This window comes from Phoxinus phoxinus (assembly GCF_949152265.1).
Source record: "Phoxinus phoxinus genome assembly, chromosome: 13".
NCBI classification, from domain to species: Eukaryota; Metazoa; Chordata; class Actinopteri; order Cypriniformes; family Leuciscidae; genus Phoxinus; species Phoxinus phoxinus.
Genome location: NC_136888.1, coordinates 3,606,519 through 3,630,312, shown reverse-complemented (window position 1 = coordinate 3,630,312; position 23,794 = coordinate 3,606,519). Strand labels below are relative to the sequence as shown.

Here is a 23,794-nt window from a genome sequence, read left to right as displayed (position 1 = left end):
TGAGTGCTGAAAGTCACAGTGCATTTTCAAAGTACAGTAAAGTCTTACAAGGTTTGATTTGCAGTTGCTTATGAATTATTAGACAGACACAGTCGGATAACAAACAGATAAACTGCGGCAGATCTTGAGTTTTCAGGAGTTAAACAAGGAACGGTGAAGTTCTAGGAGAGTGAATTTCATCTAAAAGCTTTCTTTTAAACAGTTATATCAACTTTACACCACCAGATGCAGGAGTTAATCTCACTATGGTGTAATGAATAGTGCAGTGCCTATATATAAATTGCCATTAAACTCCCACATCAGCAAATAAATACCAAAAGTAATTTCATCTGTTATGTAGGTTGGGACTCTAAGAAATGTTTCTGTTTAGCATCAAGCTCTTGTCAATCCAGCCACACTGACAAAGCACAGAGAGAAATGTTTCATATGCAAAAAGAAACAATGAAGGACAAAGCAGGGAAGAACAATACTAGGAAACATCAGAACAAAGACTAAAAAAAAATGGAGCATGTGCGAAAGCAAGGGCTATACGGCTGAAGTAAAAAGCTTGCAAAGCTTTATTTACAAGATAAAAGTGTCATTTTGGCAGACTTGGCTGATATATGTGATTAGTGAGGGTTTTATGGGACAATTTTGAAGGACTACCACAATTCACATAACGTAGAATGACCTCAACAATAAGAATTGAATTTTCAGTTTCATGACACTGAAGCGCAACATTTTCTATGAATATCCTTCTAAAGAAGACAATTATCTTAGGAATACATGTCCTCTTTTCATTGGGCTTGTGGTCCATAAAGCTGGTTTGTGAAGTATGTGAAGCATGGATCAGATACACTTTCATAGCAAAGCAAAAAGTACATTCCTACCAGACATGCCAACATTCCAGAAAGACATGTTTGTATGTGTTATCTACCCTCCATCCCAAGTAAATATTGGGTGAGGCAGTGTTGTAGTCGAGTCACCAACTGTCGAGTCCGAGTCGAATCTCGAGTCCACAGTGTTCGAGTCCGAGTCCAAGTCCGAGTCACCAAAGAAGAGTCCAAGTCCAAGTCCGAGTCACCAAAGAAGAGTCCGAGTCCGAGTCCAAGTCACCAAAGAAGAGTCCGAGTCCAAGTCCGAGTCACCAAAGAAGAGTCCGAGTCCGAGTCCAAGTCCGAGTCACCAAAGAAGAGTCCGAGTCCGAGTCCAAGTCCGAGTCACCAAAGAAGAGTCCGAGTCCGAGTCCAAGTCACCAAAGAAGAGTCCGAGTCCAAGTCCGAGTCACCAAAGAAGAGTCCGAGTCCGAGTCCAAGTCCGAGTCACCAAAGAAGAGTCCGAGTCCAAGTCCGAGTCACCAAAGAAGAGTCCGAGTCCAAGTCCAAGTCCGAGTCACCAAAGAAGAGTCCGAGTCCAAGTCCAAGTCCAAGTCCGAGTCACCAAAGAAGAGTCCGAGTCCAAGTCCAAGTCCAAGTCCGAGTCACCAAAGAAGAGTCCGAGTCCAAGTCCGAGTCACCAAAGAAGAGTCTGAGTCCAAGTCCGAGTCACCAAAGAAGAGGCCGAGTCGAGTCACTACTACCCGAGTCCAAGTCGAGTCATTAAGGTTATGTCTGTGTTAAATTTCAAGACTGCCTACATTTCTCCACTCTGGCACCTTTAAAGAGCTGATATAATTATAAAAGAGGGTCTACATTAAACAAAAATGACACCACTGTGTTAACAAATAGGCCTACAACTTTTGATTTCAATAATGTCTACAGGCTATTAGTAGCCTAAATGTTGAAATTAACATTAACAATGCAGTAGAAGTGCAGTTTTTTAATAGTAAATGTTAACTAGTTAACTAGAGTTTAATAAATAGAACACATTATTGTAAAGTATTGTAAGGATTTGTTAAACACCAATTCATACGTCTCGTGAGTTCAGTGTTGGACAGATCAGTTGTTTAACCATTCATTAAAGTGAATCGGTTCAAAGGAGTCATTAGTTCGCGAATCGGACGTGTCATGGACGTGTAAGCCTACGGCACGCGTTGTGTGATTATCTCGGCAGTTTAGGACATTGGACAAGATTTGTCAACACAGAAAACATTTCATCACTGGATAGGTTTTTTTGTTTATTGAAATTATGGTTTATTATGTCATCTACTCTGAAAAGCACATTCAGCTAAGGCAAATTTTTTCATTCCAGAAAGACATGTTTGTATGTGTTATCTACCCTCCATCCCAAGTAAATTGGGTGAGGACAATTTTTAAAATGAATACTATAGAAATTATAAGAAATGGAGCCATAATTTTGAGTTTTTAAAGTAATTGTAATACATTAAATTATAATTATGTTTTAACTTCTCAAAGTTGCAAATAATAAAATAACGTTAAATTACATGAAATTATTCTAAATTCAAGAATTACGAGGCATAACACTAAATACTAATTATATAGTAAATAAAAAACTATTCATATTTTTTTCAGGATGTCATTTAGGATGCAACACCATAAAACCATAATACATAAAAATAAAAATAAAATGGAATTAAAACAGCCAGTGGTGGATGACAACAACTTTAAATAAAAAGCTTGGTTTCTAAAAAAAAAAGTGTTTAAAAAAATCCAAGAAATTGGATGACCGAACCAGCGACTGTGCTGTAAATGTGGTGAAGAACCACAGACACTCATGAACTCTGAAAAGCAGCACTTCCTCTTTGGAGGCGGGACGATTGGGTGATAAAAGCCATAACTCATGTGATGGTGGAGGCTGATTTTGCACATTCAGTTTGTGTTTATCGCTTTAGTGACGTCCAGGCAAAACTGGAAAATCCCTGGTAATTATCAAACCAACTTTAAGAATGATCAGCTGATCCCAACTACACATGGGCCTAATTTTTTACTTTATTTCTGGAAATATAAATGTACTCCTCCCTAAAATAAAAATATTTGGAGTTGCCCTAAAGGGACTAGATGACTATGTAGACAATGTGACTGGTTTGACAACTCCGCTATCTCTAAAGAATCTCCACTAGTTTACTCAAACTGCTTAAACAAGGAAGTCAAGGAAGCACTTCATCTGTGATCACTGGGTTGATCTTACGCACCATCTGACAGAGAGAAAAGCACATGCACCGCAGCTTGTGATAATGCTTATTTCATTTTCACAACAAAAGAAACAGCTCATGTGTGATTGAGGAAGTGATTAAGTAAGTACCGTATTTTCCGGACTACAAGTCGCACTTTCATAGTTTTGCTGGTCCTGCGACTTATAGTCAGGTGCGACTTATATATCTAAATGAATTCATACTGACTGAGAAGAACCAAGAGAAAACATTACCGTCTACAGCCGCGAGAGGGCGCTCTAGTTAGCGGAGTTGTTCAGAAGCGACACCGAGGAAGAGATCAATGGATTCAGTGTTGTGGGATGAGATCGGGAGCTTGGTGAACTTGCTTACCGGTAACTTGTTGGACTCGCTGGCTAATGTTAATTTAGCCTATTCAGCCTCCCAGTATATGTTCTTTATGCTGTTGTGTAGGGTTTCCCGCAGAAAATGTGTTAAGGTGTAACGTAACTTTGTGTAACTTAACTTAACTTAACTTTGTGTTAGCCTACGTGACATTCACAAACCACTGTTAATTTAACATAAAAGCAAGCAGGCTGTGTGCATGGTTTGCCATGACTGAATGTGCGCTCCCTTAATAAGTCCTAAAAAGCTGACATCAGTTCATCGCAATCTCATATCTGTTATTATCAATGAAGCTGACTGCACAATTCATCTTTCATAATATCTTTTATAATCAGAGGATTTGCATGCAGAATTCTAGCCTGGGAAAACCCAGACCACTTCCGGCAAATTTAGATTTGCTCTGCAAGTGGGTCTGGCAAAGAGCCCATTGAAACCCATTTCCAATCCGTCGAAATCACGGCACCAATCAGAAACGTTGGGGCGGGCTTTACACGATGACGACAGAGCAGAGACGGTGACGCAGATTTTGTACATTACAAAGATGGATGCCGCCGTGGAACATCACAACATCACTCGTTCGAATCAGCTATCGCGTCTGTTTCAATCGATTTAAAATAGTCATTTTCGTTAACACAAACCGAGAATTGCTGAGAGTCTCGAGATGCTTCTCCGTCGCTCTGCATACGTCATGTCATTCATCGCTCTGATTGGTTTTAGATCTATCCGACGTCCGTTGGTGACGCCCCTGTGGAAATGAATTGTCTATGGAGCTTTGCCAGACCCTAACTCAGTTACAACTGAGAGTGGTCTGGGTTTTCCCAGGCTAGCAGAATTCAGCACTGAACAAAAAGTCAGTTTTGAGCCGTGAGGGGATTCTATCTTAAATGCTTCTGATTGGCCATTGCGTTCCAGAAATCAACACACGTGTCTGTGATTGGCTACATCGCTCAACGCTGCAAACATGTTAAAAATAGAAACTCTGGCCTGTAAATCGTTTCTATTTTGTTTTAGTTGTTCTTGTTGCTTTTGTGCAACAGATGAATAACAATTTATTAGTTTTTATAAGTTTTATTCATAGATATTTCTATTTAATCGTTTTATTCTCCAGCAGCCGCACACACAGAGTGAGTGCATTAGGCTACCGCCAAGAGGGTATTGTCCATTGTTTATTTCTAAAGAAACACGAAAATGTATAAAAGGCTCCATTACCTTGTATCTTACGGTATGGCCCCGTAGAAGCAGTTTTTGTAAAAATAGGCTATCGATTGCGTCATAACCACGCGACTCTGTCGCACAAGTCGAGAAATTACCGTATAGACCGGCGGAGAAGCTCGCAAGCAATCGGGGGGACGTGGAGGCATAAAGTCTGATAAAGTCAAGGGAGAAGCCCATAGAGAGATAAAGTTGCTCCCGCTGCTAGCTCATGGACAGCTAATGCTCACGCTCTCCGTCTCTGCGAGATTCGGAAGGGAATGATTCAGATTTCTCTCGGCACAGCGACTAGAAGACCCACGTCACATCTACAGTCGTCAAGCACAGTTTGAGTCTGCGCAGTTCGCCTGGCGATCAGGAAGTGATGCTTCTAATTGACTTCACTTTTCTCTGTTGAAACCTATGGGGTTGCTGTGTCCAATTTATACTGTCTATGGCTACTGCCCGCGCTCGCACTCGTCCATCAAATCTAGTCCCACGCCGCACGTCTCTAGATCACGGGCCCGGCCCAAATATAGCGGTGGGAAATATCGGGCTCGGGCAGAGAAACTAAGCTCTAAAGAGGACAGAGTTACACGGCGGATATCCATTTTTTGGACGACGTGGTTAAGGCGGCAGGCGTGTGTTCAAAGTGCTGCGGGAAACCCTGTGTGACGTTAACATACCGGACACTATTCAGCCTGTTGTTCTGTGTGCTGTTGTGCAGCTGAATAACTTGCCTTTCCAGATTAAATGTCTGTTCTTGGTCTTGGATTTTGTGAAATAAATTTCTAAATAAATGCGACTTATAGTCCAGTGCGACTTATATATGTTTTTTCCTCTTCATGACGCATTTTTTGACTGATGCGACTTATACTCCGGAAAATACGTATTCAGGGAATTCAGGGAATTACCTTGAGATACTGTCGTTTTAACAACCGGAAGTGGTTTAAATTGTCAGCGGTGAAGAAGTCAGATTAAGTAGGTTGTATTCGTATTAAATATTTCCACGACAGATTAAACTGGGAAGGGTCATAGCACTGGCATATTGTTGTCCTATTGTTAGTTTTAACTGCTTCTATCGTTCTCATTTTTAAGTCGCTTGGGATAAAAGCGTCTGCTAAATGAATAAATGTAATGTAAATGTAATCGGGTGACCAGATCGCAAAACAGAATACAAAGCCAACAAAGCTTAAATTTATGGGCTCACGCACAACTCTCTCATTCGTCGTGAATCCAAACGTTTCCATGGCTGCGATGTAACATTTAGTTGCTAACCTATTATTGCTTTTATTATAGCATTCACACACAAAAAAATGTGTTTTGGCGGATCAGCCCCGGTGCTACTCAGCCACCGCTGTGGTGCGGTTGTCAAGGTTACCGGCACAGCCCTACATACTGATAACCGCCATTTTATACAATCAATAAACCACTCCATTTAACCACAGTAAAATTATTCTATTATGAATACGGATATATTCCATATTTCCATTTGAGTAATAACAGTGCTACATTTCAATAGTAGTGATGTCAGGACTGTCCTCTGTTGTTCATTTTCTCCAGTGTTTGTAACTTACTCAACTTCCTTTGAATCAGAGTTCACAGAAACACACACACACACACACACATTCTGCAGTGGAGTTTAGGATTCATTAGTCCGCAGTGGCGGAGCAGTCGAGCCCTGAGGCGTCCAGCAGCACCACAACATTTATTTCTTCCACCGTGATGCAGTTGGACCGATACTCAGAGCTGGCACCGGGACGGAGGAAACGTCTCCGCTTGACTCACACTCATTGTAGTAATATTTTTTGGAAAGCAGTTGTTTTCTTATGTTGATCATAGACAGTTCAGAAACACAGGTGTTATCAATCACGAGCTGATGGACTGCACATGGTATAAATCCTTCTGTAGTCTTGAAACACTAACTCCTGACTATAGAAGTGAAGTCTGGTTCACTGAGCAGCTTATTCTAGACAAGACCCGCTCGCATAGAAAGAAGTCTGACATTTAAAGAGGACATATCACGCTTTCTTTAGTGTGTGTAATGTTGCTGTTGGAGCATAAAAAAATGTCTGCAAAAACCCTCCAGCATGAGTTCTTCCCTATATCAGTGTTTCTGAACTCCTGAAACGCCTCCATTGTAGTCTTGAGTTTCTTCCGCCGTCACAATATTCCTCATTTCAATAATTCAGACGCAGAATAAAGGGGCGGGGCCTGGTTGAGTTCGTTAGTAGTGTGTTAAACTGCTGGTTATGGTAAGGGGCGGGACATTTCCCAAACACGCTTGAAGCACTTGACCAATCATAACACACTAATCCAGCCGACCAATCAGAGCACAGTGTGCTTTTCAGAAGGAGGGGCTTCATAGAGACAGAACTAAACAGAGCGTTACTGAGAGACTGGGAAAAGAGGAGCTGCAACAATGGAGAATATGAGGAAAATAATGTTTTTTTGGAACATTCAAACATGAAAACCTATTCTAGTAACACTAAATCAAGACTTAGTAAGGGCATGATATGGTCTTTAAGTAAGGGATCTGACAGGGTGTTTAGGTCCCCAACGAGAAGAGGTAACAACCACCTGAATTAGGGATGGCCCGATACCACTTTTTCCAGGCCGAGTCCGATACCGATACTTTCATTTTTGGTACTCGCCGATACCGATACGGTAACCGATACCTGTATTTTTATTTTCAATTAATTTAATTCATGCATTTGTCATTTTTAAATGTATTGGTAGAGAAACCAAAAGAATGTCAAATCATATTTGTTTATTAAATGTATACTTAATTTGTTCATCAAATATATTTAATGCACTGCATATTCATTACTGTATAAATTAAATATAGATGGATCTTTTTGTGAAGTTACAAAAAAGGTAGCCTATTTAGTCAAGAGATAATCCTTTGTCTGGTTAACATTAAAACACAGCAGCAGATTAATTCAACTGCTGCCCCTTTAAGACCGAACGCACGGACCCCATTTGAATTATACTGTCTACGTTCACTTGACATATAATATACTTTGTTTACTAGGATACTCACCAAGACGGGCGTTTTTACATAGTTTTGTGTGAATTCATCCGTACAAGCGCAATAGTGAAATAATTCCACTCAGTGTTCGCGCGCTGTCTGAGGCGATGGTTTTCGGGGCGCGCGCTTTGGATGTTTGAAGTTCATGTAACTTCTTGACCTGCAAATGTCCTGTAATAATGTCGTTAAACATAAATAAGGTAACAGTTCAAGTTTTACTTACATATACGATTTAGTTTTAATCCAAATATACGTGCCGAGTGAACGATCAGCAATCCAGAGCATTCAACAGAAGTGCGCGCTCTCTCTCTCTGGTCAGTTAATGTTAATAATAAGCTACATGCCTCGTTTTACTTTCTTTGCCATTGATATCCGACTGAACTACAAACTTTCCACTGACGTCTGATGCGCTCGACCAGCTCGCGCTTCGGTGCCTTCTTTTTTATCCCCATTATACTTTCTGTTGTCAGTGCTTCTTTGTCTGGACACAAACACTGTACACACGCTGCTTGGTATCGGTTGTTGGTATCGGGGCGTTTTTACGAGTACGAGTACATGAGCTCAGTATCGGGCCGATACCCGATACTGGTATCGGTATCGGGCCATCCCTAACCTGAATGTACATTACACAATCAAACCAAAATCGTTCTATGGCTTATAGAAATATATGCGCTACGCGTTAAGAGTGAAGCGCAGCAACGTGTTCATTTACACATGAGCAGCTCATAATTCACAGAGTAAATGCTCGATTCAGAGTAAATCCTGTAATTCTTTTTCGTCACAATTGTGCACAGGGTTATTATAGTAATTGACAACCGAAACCATAAAAAAAAAAAAACTTTCATAACTTTAAATAAAATATATATATACAAAACCCCACAAACTAAATTTTTTAAAACTAAAATTGCCAAGGCTTTTGCTTTTTCTAAAAGTGAAATAAAAAAATAATAACTAACTATATAGACGAAAATGGCAAAAATCCCAACAAATTCATTTAAACTTTAATAAATTAAAAGGAAAAAAATCTATATTAATAAAAACTATAAAAGTTTCTCAACACTTCTTAGATACTAATGAGGGATCAAATCACTCAGCTCAAACATGAGCCGCAGTAACAAGCGAAGACTTTACCTGATAAGCAAATGAATGTGGTGTAGTCACCCTGGCCTCCTGTAGCCAAGAACGGGATCTTCTTCTTCGTCCTCCTCTTCACCTGCACGGCTGCCAACATCCGCTCATCGTTCGGGAGAAAGACCGCCTTGTTGAGGGCCGATTTGCCACTCATTGTAGCCGACGGCAGCAGGGCTCTCTTAACTCTGACGACAGAAACAATGAGACACAGAGGCCCTTTCTCAATATGAGTTTTTAAGCGATCTTGCGTCCTTGCAGTACATCATCATCATCAACCGTTACAATCTGGTTCCAATACTCAAGAATGCAAGTACAGAGAAAGTACCTGGATGTGATCTTGATATCAAGGATGCATTGTGAGAACCAAACCTTTAAAAAACCCAGTCATAATCGCAGACGGACGACGCACAGAAGTAGGCTAGTTCTCACTCAAGAGATTACCGCTGAAAGCTCGCAAATACGCGACGGCTTGTGAAAGTAAACATGTTTCGTAAAAACATAATTTTGATAAAATGATATATACCTGGAGAAAGCCTACAGCTGGCATATTTAAAAGAAGCTCAATGTTGATAAAGCACATTAAATACATACTCATTTATACAAATATAAAAAGATAATAATGCAAGTCAATATTTTAATATGTTACGTACGACACCTGTGATGTTATGTTATTGCGCTTTGGATGGTGTTGGACTGCCTAATATTTGTGGAACGGTCAGTTAAGCAACAAGTTCACAGCACATGTAATTTCTAACAAAGATGCGTTCTGTGTCCTCATGTACTTCTCTGAGTTTGTTCTTCCAAGGTGACAACATCAGTCTTCACAAGAATGCAAGTCCAGTCTTTGCATTCTTAGACTTGAGAAACAGCCAGAGTCAATATCTAGCAGATCTTGAGTTACATTAGTGTTGTTTGAATCCCCAGCATGCACCAAAAGTGTGAGAAGTTGAGCGTGAAGCCCTCCAATCAAGACGCCAATGATAAAGAGTCCAACCATTTTGAATCTATGGAAGTTGCGTTAGTAGTGTGTTCAAACTGGTGGTTATGGTAAGGTGCGGGGCATTTCCCAAACACGCTCAAAGAGCTTGACCAATCACAACACACTGATCCAGCCGACCAATCAGAGCACACTGTGATTTTCAGGAGGAGGGGCTTCATAGAGACAGGAACTAGACAGATGCCAGTTGCATAAATATAGACATTATGTTAAGACTGTGGCTGCGTCCGAAATCACATGCTCTCTTGAGTACACACTAAAAAATGCTGGGTTGTTTTAACCCAATTTTGGGTCAAATATGGTCAAACTCAAATGTTGGGTTAAAAATGTAATTATAAAATGTAACCCAACGGCTGAGTTTGTCCATATTTGACCGCATTTTTTAGTGTAGGTACATATTTTGAATAATTACTTCGCAACCGCTAAAAAGTGTGTTCTATATAGTAGCGGTGTAAAAATACCCTCATGTTACGATTCGATACCATGAATCTGAACTCACAATATTATTGCGATAATATTGTAAAAGGTTGATATTGATAATATCCAAGACATATGGTAAAAGGTTAACGAAAAATTAACTGTTGATTAAAATGCTAAATTTGATATAACATTGTGTGTGTAAATGAATAGGCTTGGACTTGTTGCTGGAAACCCAAAGCACTGGACAATAGAGACACCAGAATAAACATATTTCATGATTCTGAAGCTGAAAACAGAATTATTGTAGATGAATATGCTTTGACTGGCTAGATATATTTAAAATAATGTAGGCCACTTTTTACTGGTAACATCAGACATTTGGCATTATCAGGACCCACAAATATTCCCCCATTGCATTATTATACATTATAGTAGTTTAATGTAGTGCTGACACTAAAACTAACGTGAATTATACACAAATATTGTCACTATCCACGATACATACTGTTGCATTTTTGTATTGCAATATATTGTGACCCGATATATTGTTACACCCCTACTATACAGTATTAATGTGTGTAGTATGAATATAGTCTGGACATACTACATTTGTCATAGTAATTATCATAAGAGTTGTGTCGGTTCACTGTTATTCCCAAATCCTCTCGAGGTGTCCATCATATGCACACTTCAGATTCTCGCTGTAAAAGTACATAATCTGGGAGCATTTTGCCAACTCTTTTATGAGTACTGTGAATTCGGACATGCTTATTTTGTAACATCCCATTTTTCGCCTACTATATAGTAGGGAAGTATGTGATTTCGGATGCAGCCTGTGTCTTAAGCATGTACTAGTATGACCAAGTGATTAGTCAAGGGGCAATCAGTCTTACTTTTTGGTTTCAAATTAGACCAATATACATTATCTAACTGACAGTTATGAACAGTCTTAAAGGAACAAAATGTGATGAACTTTTAAGACAAGTCTTAGCAATTTGTGAAACCGGCTCCATGGGTGCGTTTCCCAAAAGCATCAATAACCACTGTAAAAAATAATAATATGTTGGTTTAACTAAAAAAAGCAAGTTACCTTGTTGCCTTAAATTTTTGAGTTTGTTGTAATTAAACATTTGAATATTGGTTTAATAAACAGAAACTCAAAATAGTATGTTATCTTCACACATTAGTTATCGAAGTTGATTTGACAAAAGATAAAAAGCTTTGTTCAAATCATGAAATTATTTTTTTACAGTGTATAGTCACAAGTTCCACTGAATTGTGTTGGTAACGATGAAACTTGCAACCAAATTTAGCATCGGAAAACGAATCACAGGAGCGTTACTAACACACTGGGAAGAGAGCTGCAACAATGGAGAATATGGGAAAAATAAATGTCTTTTTAAACATTCAAGCATGAAAACATATTCTAGAAGAGCCCAAAAGCACACAATCAAGACTTTAAAAAGAGGCATAATATGGTCTCTTTAAGTAAGGGATAATTTACATTCCAGCCGGTTTTATTGCAAGATAAAGCCAGACAGGGTGATCACTGATCAGGACCCCGAAGAGAAGAGGTAACAACCGACTGAATGTATTATTGGAGAATTAAGCAGTCAAACAAAAGCTGCATATTGCAACTGTTGTTGTTGTTGCTGCATTCATTATGTTCATACATTATGAATGCACGCACATACAAATACATTATACATGACACCTGTTAATATCAACTTCATTTGAAACATAACTTGATAGAAGAAACATCATGATATTATAAAACATTGGACCAAACTTATATTCTGAATACTAATATTACAAAAAGTTAAGACAGATCATGAATAAAACCTTCAAGAACCAAACCCAGACCAACTCATGCAAAAGCAGCAAACACACACACACACACACACACACACACGTTCAAACACTTGTGTGTCTGTCAGCAGTCATTGTGGACTGGCATATGGGAGGCTGCACAAACTCATGATCCCTTGTATAACACAGAACAAAGACTCGTAGTTACAGTCACAATGCCTGAACAAAGGGCACAAAGCTCCCGTTAGGAAACAGCAGGCCCGGGGGCAATGGTTTTGTCATGTAAAGGTCAGTGCTGATGTTGTCTCGTTTGCACACTGTTGTCTCACCTAAATGAGAAACAAATGGCTTTTAGATCTCCAATTTGTCGTTTTTCCACTTGATGTCAAACTGGCTTGGCTCTTTGCACACCCTCAAAACACATGCCCATCAAACTCTCCGTCAGACCATATCGTGTCGAAGCATCCTCCTGACGCCCGGTTTTAAGAAAACATTGTAATGTTCTTCTGCTCTCTTTTTAGGTATCTTTCAAACCTGATTAACCCTCTGGGGACCAAGGTGTTTTTGGGGTCCTTGAGATGTTCTGACATGCCCCTGACATTTGTGCTTTTTTCAGTTGCTTATAAACATATTAATGGCAAAGGTGTAATTACACTATTTATCACAAACAGGGCTACCATAATAAGTGAGCAACATGCATGAACATGTTTGTATTTTTGAGAGAATAATGTTTATGCATGGTTATTCAAAAAACAAAAAAATTAAGGGTCTGAAATAACGCCACAAAACACATGTTGAGTCACTTTTGAGTAATGGATGTTGTCGCCTAGAGTTTTTCCTTCAAAATGATCTGAAAATCATCCTGCCTAGTCATTCACATAAAACAATACATTGATTTAAATTTTGTAAAATACTTTTTGTTTGGAAAGGCAATATGCGCGGGGCGTCGACGAACCAATATGGAATTATTCTTGTGCCAATAAAAAATGAACACAACTTTTCAAGAAACTGATGAAAATATCAATTGAAACTGAAAAAAATATCTTTGAAACTGAAAAAATCGCGGGCACATTTTTTTACTTCGTTCTTAAAGGAGAACTCTGGCGCAAAATGAACTTTTGGTCTAATTACACATTGTTACCTAGTCAACCGTTATCGGAGATTTGTTTTCATGATTATCGAATGTAAATAGTTTTATCTCTAAAAACAGTTTAGCCTATAACGCTAGTATAACGCTAGTATATAGGGTATTGAGTAATGACAAATAAAAATCGCTTGTTAATACCACAGTCAACTTCGCGTATACAGGCAGAAGCCATCTTTGAAAAACAGTCTCTATCAGTCGATCTAGGAACGCCGATGCAAGTGCGCTGAACTGTGTAGAATCTCATATGGTCCAGCGCACTTGGATCGGCGTTCCTAGATCGACTGGTAGAGACTGTTTTTCAAAGATGGCTTCTGCTTGTATACGTGAAGTTGACTGTATGTATAAAATATCTTCTTATTAAACTGTCTGGACACTGTCAAAGTCCTCAATGCTTCGGTTTGAAGGTAGGGACCCTCATTATGCTACCGTGTTAGTGTGGGGCTATTTTGAGCCTTGTTAGTGGTATTAACAAGCGATTTTTATTTGTCATTACTCAATGCCCCATATACTAGCGTTATAGGCTAAACTGTTTTTAGAGATTTACATTCGATAATCATGAAAACAAATCTCAGATAACGGTTGACTAGGTAACAATGTGTAATTAATTTCGCGCTCATAATTGAAGCGACGCGTTCATTTTTTCCAGGGGCAGCCAGATGAAAAAAATCTAAACTTTTCAGTATGGGGGTGCACCCAAACACCGTGGGTGTTTTTCTCTTCTCTGTAAATAAATCTTGTAGCAGAGCTTCAGCAAGCGTTTTTCTGTGGTGGAAATCCATTAGCTACTAAAACCTCGAAGGGGGTCTCGCCCAGAGTGTAATTCAATGTAGAACCGCCACTGAACATGATGAAGAGTGCAAGGTGTTTCCCTGGCCTCCAAACTCCCCCGATCTCAATCCAACCGAGCGTCAGTGGGATGTGCTGGACCTTCAAGCTCGATCCATGGCGAACGGGATCGGCGGGAATCGAACTTCGGTCGCCGGAGGTGCAGTTGCGCTATATTTAATTTATCATTTCATGTTCTGCCCATGAGGCGTATGCCTCATAACCTGGCTCCGCCCTCCTACGTGCTTCCGCTCAATTGTCCTTTTCCTTCAGCACTACGTCTGGGATTGCGGTGTATTCTTGGGTTTTCTCCAATACATTTTTTACCGGTCCAATCAGCGAACAGAGGGAGTGTCTGAGAACAATGACGTTGAGGTTGTGCGCTAGTTTGAGTCGTCATATGTCACGACCAAACGTTACCGATTGGTTACGGCAGATCCAGAGTGGCTCTGGGCAGATCCAATAGTTTTAAACCTCAACAGAGGACCCGCTTCAAGGAAGTTAACGCTTGTCAATGGAGAGAGGCCAGACTCTCTGTACAAATGAAATGTAGGAGAGTCTGGTAGAACCAGGCTATATGCCTCAGACACAATATTGTAAATATACAGAAAAATATAATTTATTCATGTGATCAAAGCTGAATTTTCAGCATCATTACTCCAGTCTTCAGTGTCACATGATCCTTCAGAAATCATTATAATATGATGATTTGCTGATCAAGAAACATTTATGATTATTATCAATGCTGAAAACAGCTTTTTCTCATTCAAAAAAGCATAAGAGACTTCTTTCAAAAACTAAATCTTAATTATTCCAAATGTTTGAATAGTTTCACTGTACATCTTAAACCAAGAGAATACTGAAGTTATTCTCCGGGAAATATGAGTCAACTATAAAACACTGAGCATAATACAAAATACAAGATTTACAGAAAACTCAGTGTTACACTTTATTTTAAGATGTCATTGTTACAGTGTAATTATATATTTAAGTACTGAGTAATATTAATTAACAGCATGTACTTACTATAGGGTTAGGGTTTGGTTGAGGGTTATTTGCATGTAATTATGCATAATTTACTGTTATTACTATGGTAAGTACATGTAACATGTAAAAGGTCACTGTAAAATAAAGTGTTATCAAACTCAGTTACATAAAAATACAGAAAGAACAGGACTAGCAAGTTAGTTTGACCTCTTATGCAATGAGCACAAGAGGCAGAAGCACTGGATAGTGAAGTCAAAGCAGCGTGTGTTTCCCATCAGCCAGCGAAGGGGCCGAGAGGATTTCACACCGCAGAGCGGAAAACATGACGATCCGCTCAGAATCCAGAGTAAGGAAAACACACGAAGCTGAAGGCCTGCGACTGACTGAACGAAATCTTAATCAAAAGCAAACAACTGGTCCAAAACAGCCAATTATTGGCACAGAGTGCATGAGTAATCATTATCTCACTCATGAGTGTGGTATAAAAAAATACAAAATAAACAGTCGTTAGTCGTTGTTTTCTCGTATGGCAGCCCATAGAACCGTGCGGAAAAAAAAGTTGTGCAATTTGGCATATTAACCACAGCAATTTAGGAGTCTCTAACTCAATCTCTTTAGCGATAAAAAAAACTGACCAAAGTTGCATGTTTATGATAATAACTTTTGAACCATAAGGGCTAGCAGCAAAATTGACCCTTCGCAGGGAGTTTGATTGACAGGCGATCAGACCAATCATAATCCGCCATTTTTGTTCGACAAAGCAGTCAGGAGTGTTAGATGATTAACGTTGGAGGATTTGAACTTGAGAAGCGGAGTGTACAGACGTCTTTCCACGGTTAAAACAACATTCCTTCTGATGTTCATTCAAGTTTATTTGATGATATAAATGAACTAGACGGAAGAGATGATCGGTTCACGAGCAGCTTTAACTGAGGTCTGTTACGACACATTAAAGAGCCACAAAACGGTATTTATTGTTTACATTTCTTTAAAAAAAATTACCAAATTTGAAAATTGAGACTTTGATTAATATCAAAAGTAAGCTGGTCTTTCCTGTCTGTCGGCGTGTGTCAGTGTCTCTCTGCTCCGCGATGTGTTTTTCACTGCGTGAGAACATGGTGTGGCGTGAGAGAGGCGTGGCTTGTCAGACATAGCGACAGTAACTAAGGGGGGCGGGTCTTTGTGAACGGTCAGTTCCTTGGCTCAAGATGATTGAATTGCACACTATGATGTAATTTTCTGTAATGAACATTTACAGAAAATTGAATTTTTTAATGTATAATTTTCTGAAAAATATTTTCTCAAACTCATCCTAGGCGGGTCATCAGATTTTAACCTAAATGCTCCAGACCATGCAAATCCTTTTTGAACAACGCGCAAACTAATTTGACGAAGAACACACAAAATGGATGTGAGGCTGTATCTCCGCAACGGTTTGGCGTATTGAGATGAATCTTGGTGCATGTCATCACAAGCATGACCTGAAGCTTCATGCAGCGTTTCGGCACAGCACCACCTACTGGTCAGGAGATATAAAAAATGGCTTTGCTTATAACTTCTGAACAGTTTGCCAAAAAAAAAAGAAAAGAGATGTGTGTCATTGGCACCACTTTCAATGAAATTTTAACAAAATTCTATTGATTAATTGATTCTATAGATTAATCTGAATGAAACTTGTTAAATTTCTTGAGTCATATATTATTATATAATATTATTATTAGTCATAATATATGAGGGTTTCATATATTCCAAATTTTTCAAGTTTCAATGAAAATGCTCATAAAAATAGGTGGATGGAAACATAGCTATTGTCACCTCACACTGACCACACAACATCAATTTGGTAAAAGTGCCACCAAATTGAAAGTGCCACCAAATTGAAAGTGCCACCAAATTGGTCAGAAGTCATAAGCAATTTAATCATATTACTAGTAATTGTATGTATGCTTTTTTTAAAGCCATTTTTGGTAACACTTTACAATAAGGTTGTACAGTGTTCTAAGTTCATTAACATGAACTAAGAATGAACAATACTTCAGCATTTATTAATCTTAGTTCATATTAATGTCAACACTTACTAATACATTATTAAAATCAAAAGCTGTATTTATTAACATTAGTTAATGCACTGTGAACAAACAATGAACAGCCTATTTTTAACTAACACTAACAAAGATTAATAAATACTGTAACAAATGTATTGCTCATTGTTAGTTCATGTTACTAAATACAATAACTAATGAACCTTATTGTAAAGTGTTACCCCATTTTTACTAAATCATCTCTAATGTCTTTAAAGGGATACTTCACCGATTAGCATTAAGCTTTGTATCAGTGGAGACCCGGTAGTATTTTCAAATTACCGTGCTTCCCTCATATCCCCCTGAGACGAGAGATTTATGTATTTTTGGTCTGGAAAAAAATCCTAAAATGACGCAAAAATCAACATCGGAGGCTTTCCTGGCCAGAGGCTGGAGACTACAGCCAGTAGTAGGGGCGAGTCTCGCATGTCTTCAACCCGCCCATAAAGGGTGGGATCTCACTCACAGAATGTACAAATAGTGTCAGCCATCTTTTTTCTATTTAAGCTAAGCTAACAGGCTTAACAGAGTAGTTGGGGTGACCATACATCTTCTTTTTCCCGGACATGTCCGGCCAGGATTGCCCGGGCTCTTCCTCCCGACCTCCAAGCTGGTCTCGCTCCTCCGGCCGCCTCCCGCTCCCCATCAACCTCAACCGTTCCCCGCTGCACCGCGGCCCGCACACAGGCAGCCATGAGCATCGGACCCGCGCACCAGACCGCGAGATCGCCCAAAATGTTGCTTCTACTTCCCACAGTCGCCATGCATTCACTATGCCTACATTATTTGACACTTGACACGCACGTGATCATGCATTCTGCTTCACAATGCTAAAACGCACATCAACCGATCACTTGTTTAGCGTTCATGTAAACACTACATTCAGATTCACCAATCAGAATAAATTCAGTCCGATTGAAACAAAAAGCGTGCATGTAAACATATTGGGTCTCATTCATGAAACACGAGAAGAACGAATTTTTGTGTAAATCGTGTGTAAAGTGGTTCTGGCGTAAATTTTCGGATTCATTAAAATGTTCGTATTTTCCAAATGTTAGTTGGTACGAAAGAAATCTACACCTGCTCCCAGCCACGCGTAAATATGCGTTTAACATCCGAACTTTTGCTCATTAATAAGGCTGCAGTTTAATTCACCTTAATCGGGTACATATTTACACAGCATTTTGAAAAAATATGATATATAGTAATTACATTCGGTTTTTCTTTTTACTTTTATTATGAGAGCCAGTGATAGCATCTGCAAACGGAACACTTTAATCAAATAATCAATTGCTTTCAATAGGGCTGGGCTATATTTTTTCGAAGTGAACTAATTCGTTTTTTGCAGTCGAGCTTCATGTCGAACCGTTTTCTTTTAATTTCTGGGACTGTTCGATTAACAGATGAAACTCCATTAGGACCTTTTTATGACCTGATACGCCACTATGTACGCTTGAAAATAAAATGTGGCGTTTTGAATGAACTTCTGATAATAAAATATTATCTGATAATTAAAAATGTTTCTTTTTCATTCGCTTTTATGAAGACATGTTGAAATCCTTAGTTTGGTGTCATAATATGATGACCATATATGGTTGTCAGCCTGATTTAATGGGCGGGGTTTATGGTAATTGAGAATGAGCGTGCACGCGCGTCCCATTTACGACTGATTTGAATTATTTAACACACACACACATTTCACTCTCACATCTGACGTTTATGAAATATTTGTGAATCAGGAGAAGAGTTTTCGGGAAGGTCTCTTTACGCGCAGATCACTCACATATTTACTCGTATATTTACGAATGTTTCATGAATGAGACCCAACTGCATACATGACCCAATTTACATACATCTTTCCAGCGGTGAAGTATCCCTTTAATTACTCATTACTGCGGTCTAATATCTCTCCATTTTGCCTCTTTTCTAATTATCTATTTTTATGATTCAATTAGTTATTAGCTTTACATCAAACCCCAGGCGATTGTAAATCCCAGTTTGCGGATCCCTGAATCAGCAGAACACCTAATAGACTTCCAGTGCCGTCCGGTTCATCATCTTCTTACTCATTCAGAAATCACTCTGCCTTTCCTCTGATCAATTCTCAACATTTACCATATCAATTTTGTCAAGACAACATACTCAATTTATGCTGATATAATTATATTAAAATACACTTATGTTTTGCGGTGACACATTATACTTGTAAACTGAGAGGAATAAAACACCTTCTACACGGGCGAGATTGCGGTTCACTTTCCAATGGTACATAAATACAAGAGCTGTCCATCTGGTGTGGTGATTCAGCAGTAAGTGAGAATTATTACCCAGAACCCAAGAAACCTGATGTGGACTTCATTATATTTAGACCAGCGCTCCTGAAACAATCCCCTCATAAACCCTAAATCAGACCAGACGCATCGAGTGGAGAGACAGAAGCAGAAAAAGCCAACTCAAGCAGTTTAATCACACAGTAATGGAGCAGGATTGATGTTCTGGACGAGGTTTGATCTGTGGCAAATACTGAGGAACATTTATTGTAATCTCACTAACCCTTGTGTGGCGTTGAAAACCCTGCAATGCCTTTTGTGTTCCCACTCAAAAATGGCCGGCCTTTTAAAAAAAAGCTTGTTATGCTTTATTATCGTTACCAATTCTTGGATTCAATCTTTTTGGCAACTTGTTTTCTGTCAATTAGCACAGGTTGTGTGTTTCTTTATTTAAACTGATTGATCATCCTTGTTGATCTGAGCTTATGAACTTTTTTAGTGAACTTTTTTTTTTTTTTTGTGGATAAATGTCAATATTCAACAAAATATGGGTACCAAAATTGCACTGTTTATCACACTAGAGTGCTTTAATGTTTAACCAGGAAGTTTGTTTTGAAATGCATTTATTTTGTACAAACAAGACAGTTACACTTGTGGTGTTCCTGGACAAAACATTACCGGCCTACCCACACACACACACACACACACACACACAAGCTTATAAATCTCATTATTATATATTGTTTGTACTATATTACACAGGTCTGAGGCCTTTATCTTTGCAAGCACATGTAGTTACATTCATTATTGTTAAATAATTGTACCAATAATTTAATTTGATAAAATTTAACCAAACTTTATTTACAACTGAATTTAATTGACAGATGAATGTGATTTTCACTGTAAAAAAAAAAAAAACGGAAAAAGAAAAAGAAATCACAACAAATGATTATAAATAAATAAAATCTATTTTTGCAATTTAAGTGATTATAATCTTCTAGACAACTCTCTGGTCCTTTTTTGTAATGTATGTTGTCTGTAAAAATGTTTTTAAAAATTTGTTTTTTGTAAACCTACAAGGTGGGTATTTTCAAAACATGTCCTCATTTTGGAAATCTCCAGTCTGTAATATTTGGTTTATGTTGCGCTGGTTATATGGGACATGACAGACATCTAATAGCAGTGTGAATTAGACGTATGCAAGTTCTCCATCGCTGATGCAGAGCGAACACAAAGTTTCTCCTGGGAATGCAAAACATTTGCCAGAGAACGCAAAATCATTGACTTATTAATTTTCCTCCCATCTCTCATATTTTTTTCCACCATCATGACCCTTCAGGAGCGCTGTACTATTCACAGTCAGCAATGATGAACTCCTTCCACAAGCAAATGTCCCCAATATCAGTCATGTGGCCACTGTAAAAACTGCTTTGAGACAATCTGTATTGTAAAAAGCTCTGTATAATCAATTAAGGTGACTTGACTTAACTATTGAAATGACCAGAGGCTGCTTCAGTGACTTGAAACATATTATTCCATATTATTATACAATAAACATATTAATAAGCACTAAACATGATCAAATAAGCATACAAAACATGAGTACACTTTAAATTAATAGTAGCCTAAATGGATCAAAGATGTAATTACAATACAAGTTGTTTGGTCTAATGTTTTTGGGTAATTCAAACAATGTTTGTTTTTATCCTGTGATGAAACAAAACTGCTGTCGTGAAAACGAGAAACTCATTTGATCATAAAACACACACACGCTGTCTAGAAAGGCAGCTGACAAGATGTTGAAACACAGCCGGTCACAGACAGTGTTTAAACGATTTCTCTGCAAACATCCATTCCTTCTGTGCCGTTTATCTCAAAACAAAACCAGCAGCGATGTTTCCGATCAATACAACTTTCTGTCACAGTAACATCAGTGAGGATTGTTCTCGTAAAAGCTGAAGAATCACTCAGTCTAAAGTTCCTCCAGAAGAAACTGAAAGAGCGTCGCGTGATGGGTTTGTCGCCACACACACAATAGGCTTACTGTGTGTTAGTTTCGTGTTATTGAGAGGAATTGAGCGGTTTTTCTGTCACACGAGATCCGTGACTCGCGTTCGGTCACAATAAACAGGCACAACTTATTTCGACTATACAATAAGAGCTAACTAGAGCTTTCCAGCATCTTCACACTAACAAGTGTTCCTCTTCTCTCACTACTAATCATCATCTGGTGTTGTTCTTACCTTTCACTGCGAGTTCAGCTTTACTCTCTCGCGCTCCGTCTATGCGGTTCTCTCCATCTGGAAACCTGCAAAGTTTGAGCGCGCGCTTCTCCTGTCACACACACACACTGTATCTGCAGCGATTAGTGCCCGTCTAGTGTTTACTCTGTAGTGTGTGTGCGTGAGTGTGTGTGTCTCGCAGCTGCTTCACTGTTCGACCGCGTGGAAATGTGCGTGACGTGGACCAGACGCGGTGAGCGCGCGCGCGCGCGACACTGTACCTGCTATAGTTCACTTCCTTAATTCCTAAATTTCTTCATTCTGGCTTTATAAACTATACTGGAGATTTTCACGAATAGGCTACAAACAGTTTTAAACAGTAAAGGAAGTCCTGGCGTTTATAGAGAGAATTATTAGACAGCGATCAGTGTTTATTTCTAGAAAATATTACAAATCATAATGAGTTAATAATTTTTTTTTTTTTTTTTTTAGTTTAATCTCCGTATGTGACTGACACTTGACTGACAAACTAAATTCATAAGATGTGTTGTTTTTCATGATACAGTGTATCAATAAACATGTTGACATCATTGCACACCATTAGGTAGCCTATATTAGAAATAAATATAAATGAGAAAATACTCTTGTTTATTAACACAGCTTATTTTAAATTCGTATTTAACAAACACAAATATAAATGCTGAGTTTAATTCATAGCTTATATTTGGCTGCTGTGACACAACTGATAAACATGTGTTGACATTGCGCATAAGTGTGTAACAGGATATTGATAAAAAAATGAACTAATAACATAATACAAATGCGACACATATGCAACAACAAATAGGCAAAAAAAAAACAAAAAAAACTGAATAAGTGTAACTGAACTTTAAAGTGCCCATATTAATATACACTGGATAAATGATTCAGTCTCTAGACTCTGATTGGTCAGATGGCTCAGTCTGTTGTGATTGGTCTACTCTGCTCTGATTGGTCAGGTGACCCAGTCTGTTGTGATTGGTCTACTCTGCTCTGATTGGTCAGGTGACCCAGTCTGTTGTGATTGGTCTACTCTGCTCTGATTGGTCAGGTGACCCAGTCTGTTGTGATTGGTCTACTCTGCTCTGATTGGTCAGATGGCCCAGTCTGTTGTGATTGGTCTACTCTGCTCTGATTGGTCAGATGGCCCAGTCTGTTGTGATTGGTCTACTCTGCTCTGATTGGTCAGGTGACCCAGTCTGTTGTGATTGGTCTACTCTGCTCTGATTGGTCAGATGGCTCAGTCTGCTGTGATTGGTCTACTCTGCTCTGATTGGTCAGGTGACCCAGTCTGTTGTGATTGGTCTACTCAGCTCTGATTGGTCAGATGGTTCAGTCTGTTGTGATTGGTCTACTCAGCTCTGATTGGTCAGATGGTTCAATAATAATAATAATAATAACTTAGACTTATATAGCGCCTTTCATAGTACCCAAGGTCGCTTAACAAAAAAAAGGGGGAAGGGTAGGGGTTTAGGAATCAAAGGACTTAGAGAAAAGAAATGTTTTGAGGTGCATTTTGAACATGAGCAGGGATGGGGCAGAGCGGACGTGGAGGGGTAGGCTGTTCCCGAGTCTGGGAGCATTGGCAGAGAAAGCCCTGTCCCCAAAAGTCCGTAACCTGGTGCGGCGGGTGTCCAGCAGGTCCTTGTCAGAGGACCGCAGGGAACGTGACTGAGTGTAGGGGTGGAGGAGATCTGTGATATATTGTGGTGAGAGTCCATGGAGAGATTTGTAGGTGAGCAGAAGGATCTTGTAGGTGATGCGTGACTTATTTGGCAACCAGTGGAGCTGTTGAAGAATGGGAGTGATATGCTGCCAAGGCTTTGTGTGGGTTACAACCCTGGCAGCTGAGTTCTGGACATACTGGAGTCTGCTGAGAACCTTATGGCGCTTTTCCACTGCATGGTACGGTACGGCTCGGTTCGGTACTGCTCACTTACGGCGCATTTCCACTGCATAGTACGGTACGGCACGGCTCGCTTTGGCTCGCTTTAAATGGTACCACCTCTGTTGAGGTTCCAAGCGTACCGTACCGATACTAAACGTGACGTGAAAACACTGCAGATCACTGATTGGTCAGACAGAATCCTCACTTCAGCGTCATTGTATTTGCAACACGAGACACTAAACCCGCTAGATTTAAATAGCCAGACAACAGCCAACGCGGTAGCACCTGTTTTTAGAGTATTTACTTGACAAAATAAGTTTTAA

The 23,794-nt window shown here is 39.2% G+C and overlaps 1 protein-coding gene across 1 annotated transcript in view; it reads right to left on the bottom strand.

The window, feature by feature from the left end:
- Positions 1-21,848, bottom strand: part of stxbp6 (syntaxin binding protein 6 (amisyn)) — a 57,590-nt gene extending 35,742 nt beyond the window's left edge. The window contains exons 1-2 of the mRNA XM_079633104.1: positions 21,566-21,848; positions 8,787-8,971 (exon numbers count right to left, since the gene is read on the bottom strand). Of these exons, the coding sequence (XP_079489230.1) occupies positions 8,787-8,940 (154 nt within the window). The 5' untranslated portion in view covers positions 8,941-8,971; positions 21,566-21,848. The remainder of the gene's footprint in view (positions 1-8,786; positions 8,972-21,565) is intronic.
- Between the last annotated feature and the right edge of the window lie 1,946 nt (positions 21,849-23,794).